This window comes from Petaurus breviceps, unplaced genomic scaffold (assembly GCF_028583685.1).
Source record: "Petaurus breviceps papuanus isolate PSGF00001 unplaced genomic scaffold, PetGlider_PUasm1.0 138, whole genome shotgun sequence".
NCBI classification, from domain to species: Eukaryota; Metazoa; Chordata; class Mammalia; order Diprotodontia; family Petauridae; genus Petaurus; species Petaurus breviceps.
The window spans coordinates 18076996-18099767 of NW_027185694.1; the positions used below are offsets into that span (position 1 = coordinate 18076996).

The window sequence follows — 22772 nt, forward strand, 5'->3', positions numbered from 1 at the left end:
CTTATCTGTCTCTCTTTTGTGTTACTGGGATGGTGTTTTCTACAGGGAAAATCTTATTTGCTCTAGTTGCAATTAGAGCTTTGGGTTCTTCAAGAGGGACCAAATGACAAAAAACAGAATGCTCACCCACACCTGAATGTCTGATCTCAACTTTAAAATAGCCACAGTCTCTCAGAAATAGTGGACAATTGTCAAAACCTTCCATTCACTCTTCTTCCCCCTTTGAACACCTCCTAACTTCCCCAGAACCACCATTTGAGTCCTCCTAGCACTTAAGCAAGATATTTGCAAATAAGGAGAGCATTTTGAAAAACAGGTTCATTATATGGAAATACAGTAGTGCTAAATTGTTTTACCTTAGTTACATAAAGATAACGAACAACATATCACATTTAAACTGGCCCTTTTCACAGTGGCTTAACTATAGTGAGCATGTCCTGTGTGTAGGCATACCCCACCTAATGTCAGTATTTGTTCTGTGAAAAAAATGTTACCTGAAACAGTTACGGGTTAGACCAATTAGCTTAGACCAATCCCCCTTACCAGTCTTGAAGAACCAGCCAAATTGTTGTTAATACAGACTTTACAATAGGGTTTGGTTATAGTGTATTAATGCCTTTGTCAAGCAACCTTATGTGAAATTTGCCTGTATGCCACTGGCTGCCTTTTCAAACTGTTTTGCATTACTTTCAACTTTTCAAGTGTTAACATTGGTTGGACAATGAAAACTTTGCTTCTCAACACACTTAATCTGTAATTACTTCCATACTGACTAGTTTTCCAAAACCGAAACTGACTTTGGAAAATCTGGGTTCAGAAACATTTGGGGGTTTATATTAGTTAATACTTGGGGTTTTGAATTGACTCTTAATTGTGAATTAATCATTGCATTAATTGTATTGTTCCAAGTGTTTAGGAAGTTTGAGCCTGTTGTGTGAAAATAAAATGTAGTTGATTATAAGAATGGCAAAGGTGGTGTTTACTTTTAGTATTCAGTAACCTCTGTTACGAGATAGAGATTTCTCCAGACTTATGGTGTTAAGGGTGTGACAAAAACCAAAACAAAACATTGGGCAGGGCGGGAAGTGTGGAGAGAATGGAAAGTTCTGATTGACAACTGTGTATACAGGGTCTTAGTGCAGTTTTAAGCTTTAATAGCTTAATGGATTTAACAGCTTAAAACTCCACTCAGGCTCTTGGGACACTATGTAATTTGAACGTTTTGTGTGTGTGTGTGTGTGTGTGTGTGTGTGTGTGTGTGTACATACCAGCAGTAACCAACTCATTGAAACACAAGTCAAGGATGGGGGAAAAGGAGTCATGCTGCTTTGTGGAGGTAGAAGGATGAGCTAGAGTCTGACGTGGCTGTGATGTGAAGCCCTTGAGGAGACAGGTCCAAACTTAGGTCGAACTAGGGTTTGGGAGCAGTTGTTAAGACACTAAATGGAGAACTCTTGGAGCAGGGGCTGAAGGGAAGGCTTAACTAATTAGATGGGTGAATTAAGTGGGTAACAAGAAGTATCTGAGAAAGCTGAACTGGAAATGACTAAGACCCCAACCCTTCTGCTTCTCCCCCAAGGTTCAAAAGGTCTGTCTTTCAGCAAGTGTGGCCCTACAGATGATGTGCGGAAAAGGGTGTCTCTGGAGTCATGATCTAGCTCCTACCTGGAAGAGAATAGCCAATGCAACTTCCTTTGCTTCATAACCAACACATTTATATTATCCTTTAAGAATAACACTTACAGATAGGATATTAGTTGCATTTCACAAGAGAGGTGACCAAGGCTCAGGTAGGTGGTGTCTTGCCTTGCCAGAGGTCACACTGCCAGTGTCAGAATTAAGAAGGTATTGTGAAGGCTTTCATCTAGATCCATTTTGTACTTAATATAGAATATTTTGTGAGATGCTGTTCTAAACCAGGGGTGGCAACTTGTGGTCTCTAGACCCTCAGGTGCGGCCCTTTGACTGAATCCAAACTTCACAGACCAAATCCCCTTAATAAAAGGATTTGTACAAGAAACTTGGACTTAGTCAGAAGGCCTAGAAGGCCACATGTGGTCTCGAGGCTGCAGGTTCTGCACCCCTGGGTCCCAGTTTTTAACCAGACAGCTTTCCAGTTTTCTCAGTGCTTGTCACAGATGTCCTTACCCAGAACTTGGGTGTTCTTGGGTTCATTCCTTATTTGTATATTCTCAACTGAGAAGACAGAAATAACGTCATCAGTCTTCTGAAGTCAAAATCTGTCACTGTCTCTTTGAATTCTGATGTCTTTTCCTTCTAGGTCCTCTGGTTGAACTAAATTACCTCAGAAAAAGAATTGAGGGAGAAATCACTTATTAACTGGGATGATACAGAAGGGCCTCATGAAAGAGGAGGTTTTCAACAGGCAGAAGTATGAAGTAATTTTAATCATAAGAAAAAGCGGGAGCAGGGGCGGGGGGGACAGTGAATAGAGCACTGGCCCTGGAGTCAGGAGGACCTGAGTTCAAATGTGGCCTCAGACATTTGACACACTAGCCATGTGGCCTTAGGCAAATCACTTAACCCCAATTGCCCTCCAGAAAACAAGAAAAAGCAGGAAAGGAACAAGACTAAGTTGGGAAAACATGAGAAATGGATAGGACAAAACTGTCAAACAGCTAGTAATACAGTTTGGTTGCAATGTGGAATACTTGTATTATGAAGTAAGGCTAACAGGTAGGTTGGAGGCAGAATGTGGAAAGCCATAACTACCAGAATAAGTTTATATTTTATTCAGTAGGCAAGAGGATGCCATTCTGTTAGCTTTTGAGTTTCAGAAAGGCAGTGATCATTCCCTCAAATTAAAAGAGTGATTTGGCACCTATGTGACAGGTGGGTGGGAAGGAAGTAGATCAGGCCAAAACACCCTCTTAGACTGTGACAGTCTTCCAAGGTGAGGAGGACAAGGACCTAAGTGACAGAGGCAGTGGAAAGCACAAATAGGAGACTGCCAAATTATAATGTACAGAATTTAGGGGCCGCTAGGTGGCGCAGTGAGTAAAGCGCCAGCCCCGGAGTCAGGAGGACCCGAGTTTGGTTCCGGCCTCAGACACCTAACACCCACACACAAAAAATAAAACTAGCCGTGTAACCTTGGGCAAGTTACTTAACCCCAATTACCCTCCAAAAGGCAAAAAAATAATAATAATAATTTATAGAATTTAACTACTTTAAATGTACAAAATGAGGGGGGGGAAATTCAAAGTTGCTGGTTTTTTGAGCAACTAGGAAATTAGTGGTATCATCAACAGAAATAGGGAAGGAAAGGCAGGTTTGGGCAGAGTGGTGAATAGTTTTGGACATGTTGAGTTCAAAGCATCAAAACAAAAGGGGTGAAATCAGGATTAGACAGATTTGGGAGTCCTTTCTCAATTCAGCAGGCTCTGGAGATAGAAGAACAAAAGTCTTCTCAGGGAATCTGCATTCTGCTAAGGGGATTTACGTGTAACATACACAAAAAAAGAGAATCGCTCCTGGGCTCCAGTCCTGCCTCTGAGGTTCTAGCCTTGGCCCACTTCTCTTTGTAGTTGTTCTTTCTTCACATTAGTTATCTCGTTCCTGACCCCGAGCAGGTCAGCCTCCTTGGGTCTCACATTCCTTGGTTCTACAACAGGACCTCTGAAATCCCTTTCAGATCTAGGTGTATGTTTCTTTGATTCCCAAGTAAAAATTGGGATAATTTGAAGAGGGAGAGGTTGCATCAGCGTAGCAGTGATAATAACAGTCATGGAAACGGATGAGATCACGGATGGAGAGTGATAGCAGAAAGAGGAGAGAGCTAAAGCTAAAACCTTGGAGAACATTCACATTTGGAACAAGAAATGGAGAAGACAGGTAGGAAGAAAACCAGGAGATTTTCAACCGTTTCGACAAGGAAATGGTATTTAGAAGTGCAAATACTGTAGAAAGGTCAAGGAGAGTAAAGACACAAGGCTATGGAACTTGACATTTGAGGTTAGTATATAGGGCGGTTTCAGTGGTATCAAGGATCAGAAGCTAGATCACATGTGCCCAAGAAGTGAGTGAGTGATGAAGCTACTGGACTGCTTTTCCTTGAAGTTTAGCAGTGAAAGGAAAGAGAACTATGGTAGTCTAAGGCGATGCCATAGTCAAGAGAAGTGTTTTATTTTAGGATAGAGGCCCTCTGAGCATATCTATGGAGGGGCACAGAGAAAGGAGAGATGGGAGGGCAAAGGATCAAAACAGGCACAAGTGGAAAAACTTCAGAGAACAGAAGGAAAGAGGAAGTGAATGACAGTTTAGAAAAGCTGCTAAGTGTATCAGAGGATGGGGAAGTTCATGACAGATAAGCCTTAGTCTCCTCATTAAAGCAGGAAGTCAGGTCTTCTGCCAGGAGAAAAGGAGCTGGAGGTGGGTGCAGAGTTGAAGGCTTTGAGGAGAAAAGGCCTGGAACGGTCACTTCCAGAAATCAACCTCGTAACATTCTATGTTGATTTCACATGTATGACTGACAACACATTTTTTCTCAATGGGTATGGGAGGGTCAAGAGGGAGGAAGAAAATTCAGAATTCAATTTTTTTATGTTAAAAAAAAAAAAATATATATATATATATATATAGTTAAAAATAATATTCTGTCCTAAGTTCTGTGCTCAGAGGTTACTTCCAGCTGTGACACTATAATTTTTAATGTTCCCTACTTGTCCACAGTCCCTTGGGTTTGGTTTTTAGTTAAAAATTCAATTGAAATTTCTGGGGCAGCTAAGTGGCACAGTGAATAGAGCATCGGCCCTGAAGTCAGGAGGACCTGAGTTTAACACTTAACTCCTGTGTGACCTTGAGCAAGTCAAAAAAAGTTTTTTTAAGTAAAAACTCAAACTTCACTCTTCTAGCCTTGGAACAGCCTGAACCCTTCCCCTTTTTGCTTGTATCTCTAGAACCCTGGCATAAAATGGGTCCCCTTTCCCACAGGATAGAACCAGACCACCTCTCTTCAAGGTCAAGTGCACCTTTTTCAAAAGCAATATTTTTGGGGGGGGAATCAAATTTTTTCTTACTTGGGAATCAAAAATCAAAAAAGAATTTTCAAGAGCCATCATTTATGAATTTTTTTTGCTACATAACTTGACCCCCATCATGGCTACATTGCTCTCTCAGCTTCCATCCAGAACTAGCCCTATTTACCGGCCAAGGGTAAGTCCTAGATACTTGCCCATCAACTATAACAGACTTTACATACGCGCGCGCACACACACACACACACACACATTGTTCCGCTAACCACACTCACAAGTTCCTTTGGCCTCAGGTGCCACAGAAGTCCATCCCAAATAAGATCTGTTGGCCTCTTCAAAAGCCTCCTCCGAGTTAGTTAACTCACAAATAAACCCAGGATTGGTCCTGTGCTAACCTGCTAATATCCCAACAAAGATTTAGAATCAAAATCAACTTGAAAAATCATATCCAACCCCTAAATATTATAGATGAGGAAACATAGGTCACAAAATGTTAAGTGACTTGCCAAGTATCCTCTCAAAAGCAAAGCTTTTCAAGGATATAATGGCTTCAGTGCAGAGGTCCGGCTAGGATGACCTCAGGTGTGATCCTATGAGAAGCTGAGTGATTAGGGTCCAAATCAAACTGAACGTTGCAGAGGCAGAAGGAACATGACAGGAACTGGCGACTGCACTTCAAGCAGACATTCAGATTTGATGAAATGGCTTTTTCACAGTCTCAGACCAGACCAGCTCCACCTCTAAGATGAGAGGGACCATTTGAATGAGAACCTCTCCATCCTCCAGCTTCCAAGAAGTCCTGCTGTTATGCCACCACTTCTAAGTCACACCTCCCCAACCATGAGTCTAGTCTGCCTACTATGAAAGGTGCTAGGAGAATAAATATAACAGGTAAGTCTGTTTGCCTGGAATTTTACCCTTTTTTCCCTAAAAGGGAGAGAGGAAATACCTTTTTATTGCTTGAACTGGAGAACATATTTGATCTCTTGCAGGGGCCAACAATCTCCTTAAGAATTAGAATACAGCATCTCAAGAGAAAAGAACCAACGAACGGGTCATCCAATCTAACCCATACCTCAATATGGAATCCTATCTCATTCCCAGCAAGTATTCAGCCTCTAACAAAAGACCTTGAGTGATGGGAAGCATGTAGCAGCCCATTTCAATTCTGAAAAGTTGTAATTGTCAACTTATCTACTTGCCTGTAATTTCCACTCCCTGCTTCTGCCTTGTCTAATCCATTCTTCCAAATAACTGACTTTCGGGTTCTTAAAAGTAAAGTCCCACTTCCCCCCAAAGTCTTCTCTTCTTTAAGATAAATATCCCCAGTTCCTTCAGCTGATCACTGTATACAGTGGTTTTGCATCTTCTCACCATACTAGCTGCCCCCACTCTGGATACACTCCAGCTTTACTTCCTGAAATATAATGCCCCATACCAAATATCATACTTATTTAATGCTAGAGGTGGACTGACCTTAGAAATCATCTAGTCGGGGCAGCTTGGTGGCCTGGAGTCAGGAGGACCTGAGTTCAAATCTGGCTTCAGACACTTAACACGTACTAGTCATGTGACTTTGGGCAAGTCATTTAACCCCAATTGCCCTGCCCTCCCCCCTCCAAAAAAGGAAAAAAAAAAAAGAAATCATTTAGTCCAGCCACTGGTAAACAAACTGGCTGGCCCAAAGAGGGGATAAGGCCAGTTAATGACAGCCTGATCTCCAAACAAGTTCTTCCAACTTGAAGGGCAGTACTCCATCCATCACACTGCCTCCAAATGTGATCTAACCAGGGTAGAAGACAGCAAAACTACAAACACCCAACACTGACGTGGAGCTTCTGATAATGCGGCCTAAATTCAGATTTTTTTTTTTGGCTGCCACCTCAGTCCACTGAAACTCCCAGGTTCTTTTCACATGAACTGTTATCTAAACAAATCTTACCCCCTCTGGTATTTTAACCCAAGTACAGGACTGTGTATTTATTATTCAATGGACTTACTGGATTCAGTCTACCTTTCCAACCTGTTGATAATTTTTGGATAGTGATTCTGTCATACGTTAGTTATGCATTTAAGATGTGTTATACTTTCCTCCAAGTCACTGATAAAAAGTGAATAGTATACAACCCAAAATCATAGGCTTGTGGTCCTTCACTAGAGATCTTTTTAAAAAGCCCTTAATCACCACTCTTTAAGTCTAGTCATTCAACCAGTTCCAACTGAATTCCCACCCTCTTTCCATCTCCATTGTTCACAGTGAGAGCTATATTTGCATTACCAAAATCTAGGTATGTTAATTACATAACATTCTCTCCATCTCTCACTCTAGTAACTATCAATAAAGGAAATTAGGTTTATTAACTCTATTTCTTTAAGTATTTATATGTCTGGCATGACTTGTCCTTCATGAATCCATCCTGGCTAGTAGTGAACACTGTTTCCCTTTCAAAATGTTCACAAACCATCCTTTTAATGAAGGATTCTAGAATTTTGCCAGAACTTAAGTCATCTGCTTTAAACAGTATATTATTTCTAGCACTGCAAACCAGAATTTCAAAGGACACACACAGATAATCACACAAATATAGCAGGAACCTGCTCCAAAGAGACAAGGTACTTATCAAATGAAATCTAAGGGCTATCTCATTAACTAATTGTAAGGGTTATGGGATTTAAAGATCTTCCATGCCCCATTGGACTTGCTGACGAAGCAGGAAGGGGCGGAGCAAGAGGAAGCGGAAGCCAAACTAGAGCTCCTGCGTGTGGCTGCTGGTGGTGGCGACGGCGGCAGCAGCAGCAGAGGCAGCAGCAGCGCGAAGCCCTTTTTTGAGTTAGCCAGAATTTCTGCTAAGGACTCCTGCTGAGGACTGCCAGGGGCCGGAGCTGCTGGGAGCGCGCTTCCCGGACGCTGGGTGGTTGCTGTGAGTGGGGAGAGGAGAACCTTTGCCTGAGGTAGCCTGTTCTGTTTTAAAGCCTTGAGAATGTGGGTGCTTTCTACTTTTATCTACCTGTGCCAATGTCATAACTACTCTGATGGCTTTCACTTTCTGGTTTTGGGACTCAGTCTTTTGGTATCTTAATAAATTTTCCAGCTTATTCCCCCATATGGCAAGCATGATGTATTTTGTGATGGACAATTATATCAGCATATTTGTAATCTCCATAGGCATTGTGAATATCGCATTGCTGATACACTAATCCAAGAGAAAATTAGGACTTAAGAGAGGCAGGAGATGAAGGAGAGGCTTCCAGGCAGGAGGGACAGCCAGAGAAAATGCCCAGCCAAGAGATGGCATCTTGTTTGTGGACTAGCAAGAAGTCACCACATTGGAGAATGTAGGGAGCAAAAGGGGTCAGCTGAGAGGTTAGATCTGAGGATTATCGGCATAGAGAGTATAATTAAATCCATGGGATCTGATGAGATCAAGTAAAGTTGAAGAGAGGAAGAAGAGGGCCCAGGACAGAATCTGTGGGACACCCATAGTAAGTGAGTGTGACCTAGATGAGGATCCAGCAAAGGAGATTGAGGAAGGCTCAGATAAGAAGGAAGAGAACCAGGAAATAGTGGGGAAAAGGAAACCAAGAACACTCAGAGTTAATCAAATATATATATTGCCTTTTGGAGGGCAATTGGGGGTTAACTTGCCCAGGTTTACACGGCTAGTTTTTTTTTGTGCTAAGTGTCTGAGGCCAGAACCAAACTCAGGTACTCCCGACTCCGGGCCAACACTTTACTCACTGCGCCACCTAGCCGCCCCTAATCAAATATTTTTTTAAAATAAATTCATGGACCCCTGATTAATAACTCTCATAAACGGGTCAGCCAAGGTGGCTCAGTGAGTAAGAGTGCCGGCCCCGGCATTGGGAGATCCAGGATCAGCTCCGACCTCAGATACTCGGCACCCACACAAAATAACTGGCCGTGTAACCTTGAGCAAGTTACTTAACCCCAATTGCTTTAAAAATAAATGAATAAACAAATAACTCTCATAAATAATGGACCATATGCTATAGTCATCAGGTTGTTTGGGGAATTCCTAAATTGATCAGGGAATTCCCTGACCACCTCCCTCGTAGCAAAAACACAGTGAGGCAGAAATCTAACCTTTTTCTTTTTCCCCTCACAAAAAAAGCAATAATAGCTTCCTAGAAACAGTAAAATTGGGTAACTAATGCTAGAATCAGTACTGTAAAATACTAGTCTTCTTGGTTGATAGGCTCATAAAGAGTTAGAAGGGATCAAGTCCCTTCCTGAGATCACCTAGTCTAACCTCTCACTAGAAAGAAAAGGAAACTGAGGTCCAGAGAGATATTCATTTGTCCTAGGAAACCGGTAGCTCAATGGTAGAACAAAGGTTCAGGACTGCTGCTACTGAATAGACAGTCTTTTACTCATGTCTGTATTACTCATTATAATTTGGAAGCAATTTATATCCCCTCTCTCATTTGATGCTTATGACAACTCTGTGACAACCCCAGGCAAAGGCTGACTTTTTTGGTCCAAAACTGTTACTTCATCTTTGCAGGGAGCTCTAGGTGATGAACCTACCTCTATTAATACAATTCTGTAGTTGCCCCATGCAAATCTCCAAGGGGAGGAATTACTGTCCCTTCTTTCCAAAAAGGAAACAGACTTACAGATGAAGGAACTTATCCAAGGTCAAAAGTCTAGCAGGGTTTTGACAAAACCTAGATTGAAATCTAGATCCTTTCTTCTGTACCATACACTCAATTGTGCAAAAGAAGGAAGTCTATCCAGTATTTCTACCTCCAAGGAAGGAAACATAGGAAAGAGCAAAATCCCCAGATACACATTCAAAGCTGTATTTGAGTCACTGTCCTTTAAATATAAATATTTCAAATATCCAGTATTCCTAGCCTCCACCTTTTAGATTGTCTAACCTTGCAAACACCCACAAAAGCATTTATCCAAGCACAAGATTCTAGAATCTTCATTGAAAAGCTAATCAGGACCTGGGACAGGCTTTTCTGAAAAACTGGGACTCCATCATATCAAGTTTCCTTTGGGAACATTTTTATAAAACCAATATTCAGATGCAAACTATGTTATAGGAGAGTACTATTGCTTTGGAATCTTCCTCTTAATGTCTATGCTCCAAACTGACAAAAGTTAATCCAAATAATCACAATGACTAACATTTGAGGCTCTCTCCACGGACTACATCTCCAGCCAGGTGTATTTCTTTACAATTCTCCAAAATTCACCCATTGGTTCTCAGGCCAAAACCTTTGCTCCTGCTGTAACTACTCCCAGAATGTCCTCCATCCTTAACATCAGAGAGCCTCAGAGATCTCAGAAATCATCTGTCCAACCTGTAGTTGAAAAGGAATTTCCTCTACAATATCCCCAAGTAGTTATGTCAGCTCCACCTGAAAACTCCCAATAAGGAGGAACTCTATGTCCTACGACAGCACTTAATACTTTCGACAGTAAGTTTTTTAAGTTATGATCAAGTCAAAATCTGCCTCTGTAACTTTTCATGCACTGTTCCTAGTTCTGTTTCCTATGGCCAAGGAGAATAAGTCTAACCATACTTCCACATAACTGTCTGTAATGAGAATGTAAATTTTAAAGATCTTCCCTGCCCCTAGGCTAAAGTGCACCTGAAGCCTGGGGAGGGAGGCTTGTTTTTCAGTAGATACTTCTTGATTGGCCAGTGAGTCAATAAGGTTGTTACATTCTCTGAGCCAGGAGAAGGCTATATAAGCCCTGATGTGTAGCTTTGTTTTTGGGACTCACTTTGAGAAGTGTTCTGTGATTTGATCTGAATTCTGGGAAGCCGTTGTTGAGAGTCCCCCCGCTTTGAAAAACCCAGAATGTGGAAACCCAGATGTTGACTGGGTATGGATGTAATGGTTGGACAGTTTGGAAATCTGTCTACTTGATGGTTCTGTCTTGATAATTATGCCTGTATACTTTGAAGTTTGGGGTGCTGACCTTTTTCCCCTGAACAAGGTAAACGATATATGTCTGACTGATTAAAGTAAGCTTGTTAACCCATTTTGAGTTGCTTTCCTTTAACAAAGCAGATCCAAGAACCTGTGGTGGCTGCAAACCCTGAGGACGCTTGGGGTGCTTGCTGCTACACTGTCTTCCAAACATCACAAGACAGGGAGCACATTTCACCAGTCTTCTCAAGGTTAAATAACTCCAGTTCCTTTGAACAATCAATGCACGGTATGATCTGGAGTCCTCTCACCCTCCTGATTGTACTCCCCTTCAAGTTACAGTCCCCCAAAAGTAACCAACTGCCGAGATTCATCCAAAATTCTAGGTGTAAAGGGGCATGTGCAAAAATTTTTCTAACAGTATCCCTTGGATGGGGGTGAGAGATCAGATTTTATATTCATCTTAACTCCAGGAGAAAATGAAACTGTACAAATAAAAGTGATGGAAGTAAAACCTGTAAGTTTATTCACAAAGGGATGGTCATGAACTAAAGAGAAAGCATGAGTCTGGGAACCAATAATGCAAATACTCAATTCCAAAAAACCATTTGCATCTGACATAAATGTTCTTTTAACAAAGATCTCTTTTAAAGCATTAAACAGAATCAATATAAAGGCAGTACTCTATGTGCAAAAGCATCAAAGAATCAAGGCCTGAGAAGACTGATTTTATATATTTATTTTTTAAAGGCCAACACATATTTAGACAATTTAAATATAGTTCCAACAGAAGTACTCCGACAAAAGCAGCAACGGTCTCATAATGTATTCTCACATTCAGACACTCGCTGGGATCATCCGAGTTCTCTGTGTAAAAAAGAACTATCAGTTAAAAATGAAAAATTTTCAGCAAATTTAGAATAATATAACAGATCTGGCAGAGTCTGAGATAAGCCTCAGTAATAAGCCATAAGCTTATATTCTGCTTGATATTAAGAGCTGACTTTTATATAGTCCTTTGATGTTTACAAAGTGCTTAATATGCATTCTGATATGATCCTCACAACCCTGTGAAGCAGGTACTTCCTATATCATCACCAATTTATAATTTAGGAAAAGCTGAGAGATTAAAAATGATTTGCCCATAGCAAAAGTGCTAGTGTCAGAGGTGATATTTGAACCCTTCTCTCTCCTGACTCTAACGCAGAACTCTTAAACCTTCCTAATCTAGGTTAACAAAGAGAACAGGGACTTTTTTGGTTTTTTATTCCCCACATCTAGTACATTCCCTTGTACAAAGAAAATGCTTAACGATGTCCATTGAATTTAATTACTAGTTTATTGAATTTAATTACTACCTCCAAAGCCAGGATCTTACATTTCTCTGAACTTAACAGAATACTAACATCAGAAGAAGCCTTATAGATCATTTAGTCCAACTCCCTAATTTTACAAACATGATAGCTGAGATCTGAGAAGGGATAATGACTTGCCCAAGATCCTATCTCTAGCTAGGGACAAAGTCAAGACTAGAACCCAGGGCTTCCACTTCCCAGTAAAGGGCTCTTCCTGTAATATTTATGCTGGTGAAAATGTCCAACAGACAATTACATTTGTTCCAGTCAGACTCTGGTTTTATGTGAAAAGGTGCATTTATACTGATTATATGGAAAACCATCTTTTATAAGAAGATAAATTACTTACTTGATTTTTTAAAAAAAGACTTTAATGGTACACATCTTTCTTATCTGCAATGTAATCTACAATCTCTTGTGGACACATTAACTTTTCAGCATCTGTGTCAGGAATTTCAAACCCTGAAAACAAAAGAAAATGGAATATTTTTGTGCTATAATAATTATTGCATGAGATGAATACAGAGAAGCATGGAAAGATCTACATGAACTGATGCAAACTGGAGTTAAGCCAAGTGAAGAAAATAATGCACACAATAACTACAACATGTAAATGGGAGAGAACAATCACAGCAAAATATCAAAAGTAAAGGTAACAAAATTATAAAGAACAAGTATGACTTGAAGGAAGAGATGAGAAAACACTGTCCACAGGCGTTATATAATGCACGTTTTTGGTCTTCTCAACACATAGGTTAGTTTTGCTGATTTTTTTTCCTCAAGAAACATTTGTTATAAGGGATGGCTTTCTGGAAGTGGAAGAAAGAAGAGTCCTGGGAATGACTATAATGATGTAAGAAACAGAAGACATCAATATGCATTTTAAAAAGAATGCTCTTAACTGATGAGCTCTGAGCACAAACTGAAGCACACTTTTTTTCGCTTTATGTTTCTTGCCTCATTGTTTTTTGGATTTTTTTGCAGCATGGCTAATATGGGCATGTTTGGCATGACTTCACATGCATGCTTACCTTCTCAGTGGCCTAGTGGAGCAAGAGGGAGATTTTAGAACTTCAAATTTTAAGATGTGGGCGCTGTGAATTTATCTGCCTCTCTACAATTCCTGAACCTCCCCTGCCCCCTTTAATGCAACATCTTCAGTTCTCAAGGGCAAACATTCCACATCTAGACAGGCCACATCCACCTGATCACTGAAGCCCCTTAACTGGTGATATGTAAACTAGGGGCGCTCTTGGGGTTCACTTAACACTTCAGTGACTCGTTACCAATGCCTCCAAACAAGAGCAGCAAGGTGTATTCAAGTCCCTACAACAAAAACCTGAGTTCATAATCCTGTCATTGTCTGGGCTTACCTGACAACACAAATCATAACTCAAAACATGCAGGTACATTACAGTATATGGATTTATTACCAAATTCATCTTCCATGGCCATTATAATTTCTACTTGGTCCAAACTATCCAAGCCCAGGTCTTTCATAAAGTGGGAAGATACTGAAAGCTGAGAAAAATGAAAACCAAAACATAATTAATATGGAATGCATCTTGTAAGAGTGTTTGTTTCCTAAGGGAACCAACCAAAGGTAGTTTTCCTGCATCAAAAACATGGGGTAGCAGGTGTCAATCACTATGCAAAATATACCCCAGACTAGTACTGCTGTTCCAATACAGCATCATGGATACTTTATAACTAAATCCTAATATAATATCATGAAACTCAAGGATAACATTGTTCACATGATCACCAAGGACCTGAACTGGGCCACAGGAGCTAGCATGTGTGTCCCAATGGTTGTTAACCCTTGACCACCAGTCTACTTATAACTTTGTTCCTAATTACTCTTGGTAAGACTGTTTTGCACAAAGTCATAATTTTGCAAATAATTCTGAAAATGCTGTTATTTAAAGGTACAAAGGGGAAATTTAGTTTCTGAGAGCTTGACACCAACCTCACTGGCAATAAAAAGTGATATCCTAAATCACAATCATTTTCCTCAGTTACAGCGGCTGCGCTGCAGACTAAAAAACTTTCAAATCCAAAATGTTTCTAATAATTATGACCTTTGGTTCAGTCATTAAAAAAGTCAACACCAAGGGGCAATTTTCCCAAATAAACCAATTACCTTTTCTGGATCAATCTTATCATACAGTTTCAAGACATAGAGGACACGGTCCGTAATGCTCTCCAGTGTCAGAGGGGGCAAGTCACTATATTGGCGGCTCAACTGTAGGAATATCCCTGAAACCTAGAACAAGGTAAAAAGCACAGCAAAGTCATTGCTTCTGAAATGACAATCGGAAACTCAAAAACACACGGCTCTCTTCCACAAATGTTAAAGGTTGTTTTTTTTTTTTAAGAATCCCATGTGGTCTAACTATGAAGAGGTTTACAAACAGTATCAAATAGACACCCTAATAACGATTCACATGTCTGATGATTTAAGTTTATAATGCACTTCTCACAACCACCCTATAAGGTAGAGTAGAGCAAGCACTATTAAGCCCCAACCTACAGAGAAGGAACCCAGCACAGCCACAAATAATACAGTGGATATTTGAATCCTTAAAACAATGCTAAAATTGGGCAGCTAAATGGCACAGCAGATAGAGCAGAGGCTCTGAAGTCAGGAGGACCCGAGTTCAAATTTGACTTCAGACACTTACTAAGCTCTGTATGACCCTGGGCAAGCCCACCCCAACTGCCTCCTCAAAACAAACAAAAAAATTAAAATCAAAGACCATTAGAGCTGAATGGGGAGCTCATAAGTCATCCCAATATCTTTATTTTGAAGAAAAGGAAAACTGAAGTCCAAGGAGGGGAAGATTTGCTCTATGGCCCCACACCAAGTTAGTGGCAGAACCAAAATTAGATCCAAAGTTCCCTGACTACTAGTCCAATGATGCTCTATGACAACTGGTTGCTTCTCATAAGAAAAGGATACATCATCATGAGACCATTCCATAGACAACACCTACTAGGCAGAAATATGAGGCTGTTTGTGCTATTCATTTATATCAGAAGTGTTTACTGACAACTAACTAGGTATCAAAGAGAACTGTATACATTTCATCCACAGTATGGTTATCCTCCATACCTAACAATAAGACACTATTTTTTAGCTTCCATTCACAAGATTTTTAGAGGTCCACTAAAATCTTACTGGTCTGGTTAGTGGTATAGTGGATAAATGCCAGACTCGGAGTCAAGAAGACCTGAGTTCAACTCTATTCACTAGCTGCTATGTGACTCTGGGCAAGTCACTTAACTCATCTGCCTTAATCCACAGAAGAAAGAAATGGCAAATCACTTCAGTATGTTTGCAGAAAAACCCATATAGGGTCACAACATTGAGTCAGACAAGACTAAACAACAACACTTTCACTACCAAAGGTTCCAATCTTCTTATTTCCCATGAACATTTTTTTAAAGTAACAGTCCCTTGTCTCCATGTCTTACAACTCCCTTTCCTGGTTTTCCCTGATTCTTTGAAGTGACTAATTGTTCCACCACCCTCCTACTCTGAACTACAGAAGCAGGCAGGACAGCGAGCAGTAAAGAATTCAGAAATCTTTTTTTTTTTTTCCTTTTTTGCTTCCCGTTAGGGGGGAGGGCAGAGCAGTTGGGGTTAAGTGACTTGCCCAAGGTCACATGGCTAGTTTTGTGTAAAGTGTCTGAGGCCAAATTTGAACTCAGATCCTCCCAACTCCAGGGCCGGTGCTCCATTCACTGTGCCACCCAGCCGCCCCCAGATCTCTTTTTAATAGCAATATTCTACCAGTGAAAAGGACTGCCAACACCAAATAAATCACTACCAAGGGGCCAGGCTGCTGATGACAAGTCTCTCTGAACTTAAGCAGACTAGTCTTTCAAAAGTTGACTTTGTCTGTTACAATCTGCACAAGAAAAAAAATGTTCACTGTCCACAATTTGACAGGCATTAATATGGACGATGGATAGTGTCCATCCATCAGTATATTTAAACTGCTTTAGTCAGTCTAACTGGACAAGTTGGGCCCAAAACAGAACAATTTCATGGGAGGACTGCTCTTCAGAATAGTTCTGACTTAGAAAACACAGTCACTACCTTCATTAAAAATTAAATTTTGCCTTTTTACTTTAAAAAAAGTTACTGCCACCAGTCATATTGGTATTTTCCTTAATACAATGATATACCTTTGTTGTCACAGATCTTATTACTTAACTAGATTTTAGGTACTTTGTACAACATTCATACAAACATTTATTAAGCATCTGCTACAAAAATAACAGCTCATATTTATATAGCGCTCCACAAAGTACATTCCTCACAAGAACCTGTGGGAAGCAGATAGAACAAGCATTAGGATCTTCATTTTACAAATGAAGAAAATAAATGAAGTGACTTGCCCTTGATTGTATGATTAAGTGGCAGAGCCAGGACCTGAACCTAGGTCTTCTGACTCCCCACTATAAACAAATTATACTATAGCCTGAGTGAGACAAAAAGTTGCATATGTTCTCATCGACTTCCCAGCCCATTCTCCAACATTCACACAAAGGAGCCCCACCACATGAAGGCTGTCGTGCAAAAGTTCATTGTTTGCAGTTTAGAACACACTTTCCACAGAAATGCTATAAATGGTGGTTGGCCTAAACTAACTCAAAAAGGGTTACTTAGTCCATAACCTAGCTGAAGTACAAATTATCTATGATGAAAGACTATAAAACAAAATGACACAAATCCTGAAGATATGCTGCATTCCCTTGGTTTCTGGTTAGGCCTGATATCTGAGGTCCTAGTTCTCTATTCCATGTCCTGGCAATGAAAAACCTGGCATATGGGCATCAATCTGATGGTTAACGTGAAGTCCAGACGGTTTAATGATGACATACCTCCACACACGACAAGCAGTAACTTCTAGGGTAAGGAGGTCTCCAATCTAGTCTGAAAAGCCAAAGCTACAGCCCTATTCTCCAGTAATAGTAAAGACAGCACCGATTGAGACAGAAGCTTTGGTCTCAGCAGCAGGTTCTCATCTACTTGAGTCACTGGTAATGATGGTTTTCAATTATGGTAAAGTGACACAGCAAAAGGGATGGTCCATCTCCTCTGCCTCTTTTCTGTCATCACAGCTCCACAGTATTTGGAGCCTCCATGATGCAGACACCTGTGGGCTTCTCTCTCACTGCTTGGCTTTGTTAGTTCAGTATCTTTCTAGCACTAATTCTTCAGTGCATATGGTTTCCTTTTGCTGTGTCACTATATGTAATCCTTATTGTAGCTCCACAATACTTGGGTTTTTTTCTTGTTGCTTCCAATATTTTCTCCTTAACCTGGGAGCTTTGAAACTTGGCTATCATATTCCTGTAAGTTTTCCTCCTGGGATCTCAAATTCCTTGATAATTTCTTGTAACACTGTATCAAGATTTTTTTTAATCATAATTTTCAAGCAGTCAGACTAATATTATTTCTCCTTCATCTGTTTTCCAGGCAAGTTTTCTGATGGAATATTTCACATTCTCTTCTATTTTTTTCATCCTTTTGATTTTGTTTTTATTGTTTCTTGGTGTCTCAGACCATCATTAGCTTCCCTTTGCCCAATTCTAGTTTTCAAGGAATTATTTTCTTCCTCAAGTTTTTGATTCTCTATTTCAACTTGGTTGACTTTTCTTTTCATAATTTTCTTGGATTGCTCTTAGGTGTTTTTTTTCCCTAATTTTTCCTTGATCTCACTTATTTGATTTTTAAAGTCTCTTTTAAGTTCTTCTAAGAACTCTTTGTGAACCATTCAACCTAGCTCATTGAAAAAGGAGTGGCTGTTTTAGTTCCATTATCTTCCTCTGAATATGAAACCAGATCTTCTCTATTCTCATAGTAGCTTACTATTGTTGGGATCTTTCTCTTTTGCTTACTAATTTTTATTTGTTTTATTGTTTTTCACAACTATTAGTGTAATCATGTTCTATTTCCAAAGAATGGGGGGGAATGATGCCCCAAGCTGCAAACTACACCTGTCCTCTCTGCCCTAGAACTGAAACCAAGGACTCTGCTGTCTTCCAAGTGTCCACAGCCAGCAGGGCTCCTCTCTACAGCCACAGCCCAGGACAAGTCTGGTCAGCACAGCTGCGCCTGGCAATGTTCAATAATGGAAGGTCCTTCAGTGGTCTCCTCCTCAGCCAGCAGCGCCGCCCCGCCCCCACCCCCCCCCACTGTCCTTGAGAACAAAGTTTCTAAGGCTGAGACTCCCTCCCAACCATAGTGATGGGCCTGGAAGACCCAGTTCAAATCCAGGCTAAGACACTAGCTGTGTGACTTAGGCAAGTCACTTAACCTCCGTTTGCCTCAGTCTCTGTAATCTGTAAAATGGCAAGAATAGTACCTACCTTGCAAAGTTGTTAGGAAGATCAAATTGTATCTGTAAAGTGTTTAGTACAGTGCCAGTTACACAAATAGGCACAATGTAAACATTTATTCTCTTTCTTTCCCTTACCTTGAATTGCCAATTTCTTTTAAAATTGTAACTATTTCGATGGAAATCTTTTATAAATGCATTATATTCTTTCCTGTATTCTTAAATAGAATGCAATGAACACAATTCAGTCTTTTGACAATCACTTAGGATCATTATAGTAAAAGAAGAATATCATACTATAATACAATGCTATAAGGGATGATCAAGTAAGAGTCCAATAGTCTGCTCTATGGCTCCTACTTTTCTGAGTTCTTATCTGCTTTTTAGTTTCCAGTGGGTTTGTCAGCTTACTGTTACTGTCAGCTGCCGCTTCTTGCTATTATCTGTGTTCCTACTTTCCATTAGTAATTCCTCTAAGCTGCTGCCCAGTAACAAGTCAGATTATCAGGATTATTATAGTTATGACCAAAATAATAGTTAAATCATATCTGAATATGGAGTGAAAAGCTCTGTCCCGAGTAAAATGGGTTTGGTGAAATCTATTGTGTTTGATCAAATAACTTGTTTACCTCCTCCATCATTTTTAGCCCTGTTCTGAAGAGTCAAAAATGATGAATCTTCAATCAAGTTCAAAAGATATGCTTTTGGCTAAAATACTGTTTGTCAAAGAAAATACACATCCACAATACGCAAGCTCTTTCTTAAAGGTAAATCAAACAATTTTGAAGCATCACTGATGTTGTCACTTTTATAACTTAGCTTGGCAAATATATTCCTCAGATCTGTGATTCACAGAAAGCCTTGGAAATGATCTGCAATACTTTCAAAAGTAGTTTAAATTAGCATTGAAATAAATCATCTGCTGAAAATGAAAAATTATTCAGGCTAATCACTGTTGTAAAATGCAGGTGTATATCTTTTTTTTTAAGATATATGTCTTTTTAGAAAAGAAACTAGAATTTAGTTTTGGCTCTATTACTACTTAATTGGCTACTTACATAGCCCAACTCCATGTCATGCTAAACAGTTGGACTAAATGACTTTACAAGTCATTTAGTTCTAACAGGTTATAATTTGAGTTTATATAGGTATGTATTCATCATATACTAAATGAAAATACACTTTTTGGAGAAAAAAATTGTGATTAGTAATTTAAGTCAATTTAACTTGAATAAAATCCAGTTTATGACCAATCCAACCTAAATGGAGAGTTCTCTAAAGAACCTTCAATATTAATTTAGGTGGAACTAACCTCAGACATCTTCAAAATCTATTGGAAAATATTCTCTAAGAACACATGGTCATAGTTACTGTTTATAAACAAATTATATTGTTACTTAGATGTTCACCAACCAGTGGTATTGATAACCCAAAGTTCCTTTGGAAAACACTACTAGATACAGCAACATATCAATTATTAGAGTAAGGACAACTCAGTTTCAGATTATCTAGATTCAAGCTGTAGAATTAAGAGCCCCAGTAACACAATTACTCAACAACTCCACGGAATGTCATTTTTCCTATGTCATCCAGAGGTTATTTTAGCATTTTGAACTTCAACCAACAGTTGAATACAGTTCAATAGAAAAACACTAGCCTTAGGTTCGGGGCTAATGAGTTCTGGGTCTGCTGCAGACTAGTGTAATCTTGGCCAAATTATTTCCCTTCTCCATGCCTCAGTTTCTGCATCAATAAAATGAGTTTAAATTGTGTTTTCTAAAGCTTCCTTTCTAACATTCTAATCCACTTAATGTTTTCAAAACATTTCTCCCTAAACTAACCTATGTTCCTAATCTGCTTGAACCCCTAAATCGAAGTTTTTCATCTTACCTGAGGCTTTATACAACCAGGTGTGAGCTACCCTCCATTACCACAAGGAAGAAAGGAAATAAGCCGAAAAATCTAACGGTCAGAAGAAATCCCTTTTCATGGACCACATTTCACCAGCAGCCCAAACATATCCCTAGAGCACATCCAAATCCTCACATCTCTTAAAGTCAGAAACTAGGAAAACAATAACCCTTCACCTTCCATCGCCTCCCCCAATTTTAATCCTCTCAGAGCAGGCTAGGTTACCCCCTTTGCCTTCGAGGTTAAGAGAAAAAGAGGAAAGTCCTGTATTGTAAATCTCCTAGAGAATTGCAAAGCCAGAAATGGCCTAGGAGCTGCCTTTGTTTTACAAGTAGGAAAACTGAGCTCCAGAGAAGGCAAATGACTCGAATAAGGTCACCCCAGAGCAGCGAGAACAAAACCCTTGACTCCCAAGGGCTGGTTCTCAATGCCCTAGACCAGCAGTTATCCTAACACTGCTCGAACACGCGAGACACGTATATGTGACCATGGACAAACACTTAATTGAAATCCTTCAAATATTCCAAAGGATTGAGGGGTGAATTCCCTCCCGGGAATCGGATCGAGGCCCATCTATGCCTGGCACGGGGGAGGGGAGGGCTGTCCACGTCCTCCTCATCAGTTAGCCACCCAAAGTTTTGGGGGCCCTGCTGCAACTCTCTCAACACTGAAAAGGCAGATGGTCAAAACAGAAACAACCTTGCCCTGCTCAGCCTACACCGGGCTGCTGAGAGGAAAGCACTTTGTAAATCCTAAGTGAGGGTTCTCGACATCACCCTGCTCCGGTCCCCAGAGTTCGGCCCTCCGGAGCCCGCAGGGGTCGAGGCAGGCCCGGCGCCCCGGGGCAGGGGTTCCGGGCTGCAGCTCGGTCAGTGCAAGGAACCTGGGGGGTACTTTGACCTTCGCAGGCCCCTGAAACCTGAGCCAGCCCGTGCTGGGAGGCAAAGGCCCGGCCCAGCTGCGGCTGGTGAGCCCCACCTGCGGCGCCCTCCCCGGCGGCCCGCGGGTCCTGGCCTGGCTGTGACCCCTGCGGGCCGGGCAAAGTCACCGCCAGCCCGCGGGCCCGCCCCGCTCCGCCTCCCTCACCGGCATGTGCGCAGGGGCAGGGACCGCCGCTACCGTCCTCCTCCTCCGCCCCGCCGCCGTGCACGGGACCGAGCCCAGCGGACGGGCCAGGGCGAGCGCGGGGACCCGGGGCCGGGACGGCGGCGCCAAGGCCGCGGGAAAGCGGCGGACACAGGCTGAGAGGACACGAGCCGCCATGGCTACGCCAACCCAGAGTGCAAAGCGCCCTTCGCCGTAAGCCCCGCCTCCCTCCTTCAGGAAGGAGCAACGAGAGGAAGAGCCCAGAGCTACCATACCGGAGGCCCTTCTGGTCGCCAGGCCGCCCTTTAGAATCAGCGTCCCCTGGTGGCCAGAGAAAGGTAACCTGTGCTCTGGATGACAGAAATGGGAAGAGAGCACAGGGTTCCCTTCCTAGGTTTATGTATGGCTGGTTGGTCAGCATCCTGAGCCAGCCTTGGAGAACAGGATCACAAGGGCCCACAAACACCCTGTACTCCAACGTGCAGCTAAAAAAAATCTCTTCAATTTAATGAAATTCCATACTGCAGGTATGAAGGATACAAAGACATTTGAAAAGCCCTAATGAAAATAATACAAAACTAAAAAGCAAATCTAGAAAAATGGAAATGGAGTAAACAACACACTACTGGCTTGCCCATCCATCATATGAAGAAAAGTGAACGAGAATGGAAGAACAAAGAAATAAGAAATTTATTAGAGCTTGGGATCAGTCAGTCAACAAGCATTGAGTGCCTCCTATGTGCCACACCAGGGCAGCTAGGTGGTGCAGTGGACAGGGAGCAGGGCATGGAGTCAGGAAGACCTGAGTTCAAATATGGCCTCAGACACTTAACTAACTGTGTGACCCTGGGCAAGTCACTTAACCCTGTTTGCTTCAGTTTCCTCATTTGTAAAATGAACTGGAGAAGGGAATAGCAAACCACTTCAGTAGCTTTGCCAAGAAAATTCCAAATCACAAAGAGTTAGGCACTACTGAAAAACAATAAATATGCCAGGCCCTTTGCTATGGGGATAGAAAAAGAGGCAAAAGACAGCACCTACCATCAAGGAGCTTACAATCTAAAAAGCAGACAACTTGCAGAAAAAGGAGTAGAATACTTTATGCCTTGTAATTAATTAAGCATAATTAGGCCCTAAGGGAGTTTAGATATTTGCATAAA

General features: G+C 41.0%; 1 protein-coding gene across 1 annotated transcript; it reads right to left on the reverse strand.

Moving 5' to 3' along the window:
- Positions 1–11629: 11629 nt before the first annotated feature.
- On the reverse strand, positions 11630–21885 carry LOC138175908 (acyl carrier protein, mitochondrial-like). Its single transcript, XM_069106576.1, has 5 exons — positions 21613–21885; positions 14406–14528; positions 13696–13783; positions 12612–12724; positions 11630–11774 (listed from the first exon to the last, which is right to left on the reverse strand). The coding sequence occupies exons 1-4, from the start codon at positions 21883–21885 to the stop codon at positions 12633–12635; spliced, it is 576 nt and encodes a 191-aa protein (XP_068962677.1). The 3' UTR covers positions 11630–11774; positions 12612–12632.
- Positions 21886–22772: the final 887 nt, after the last annotated feature.

Coding starts and splice junctions, on each gene's coding strand:
- LOC138175908 (XM_069106576.1), bottom strand. CDS start 21,885: ATGGTAGCTCTGGGCTCTTCCTCTCGTTGCTCCTTCCTGAAGGAGGGA. Junction 14,529..21,612: donor CTGCCCCTGCGCACATGCCG/GTGAGGGAGGCG, acceptor ACCTTGTTCTAG/GTTTCAGGGATATTCCTACA. Junction 13,784..14,405: donor ATAAGATTGATCCAGAAAAG/GTAATTGGTTTA, acceptor CATTTTTCTCAG/CTTTCAGTATCTTCCCACTT.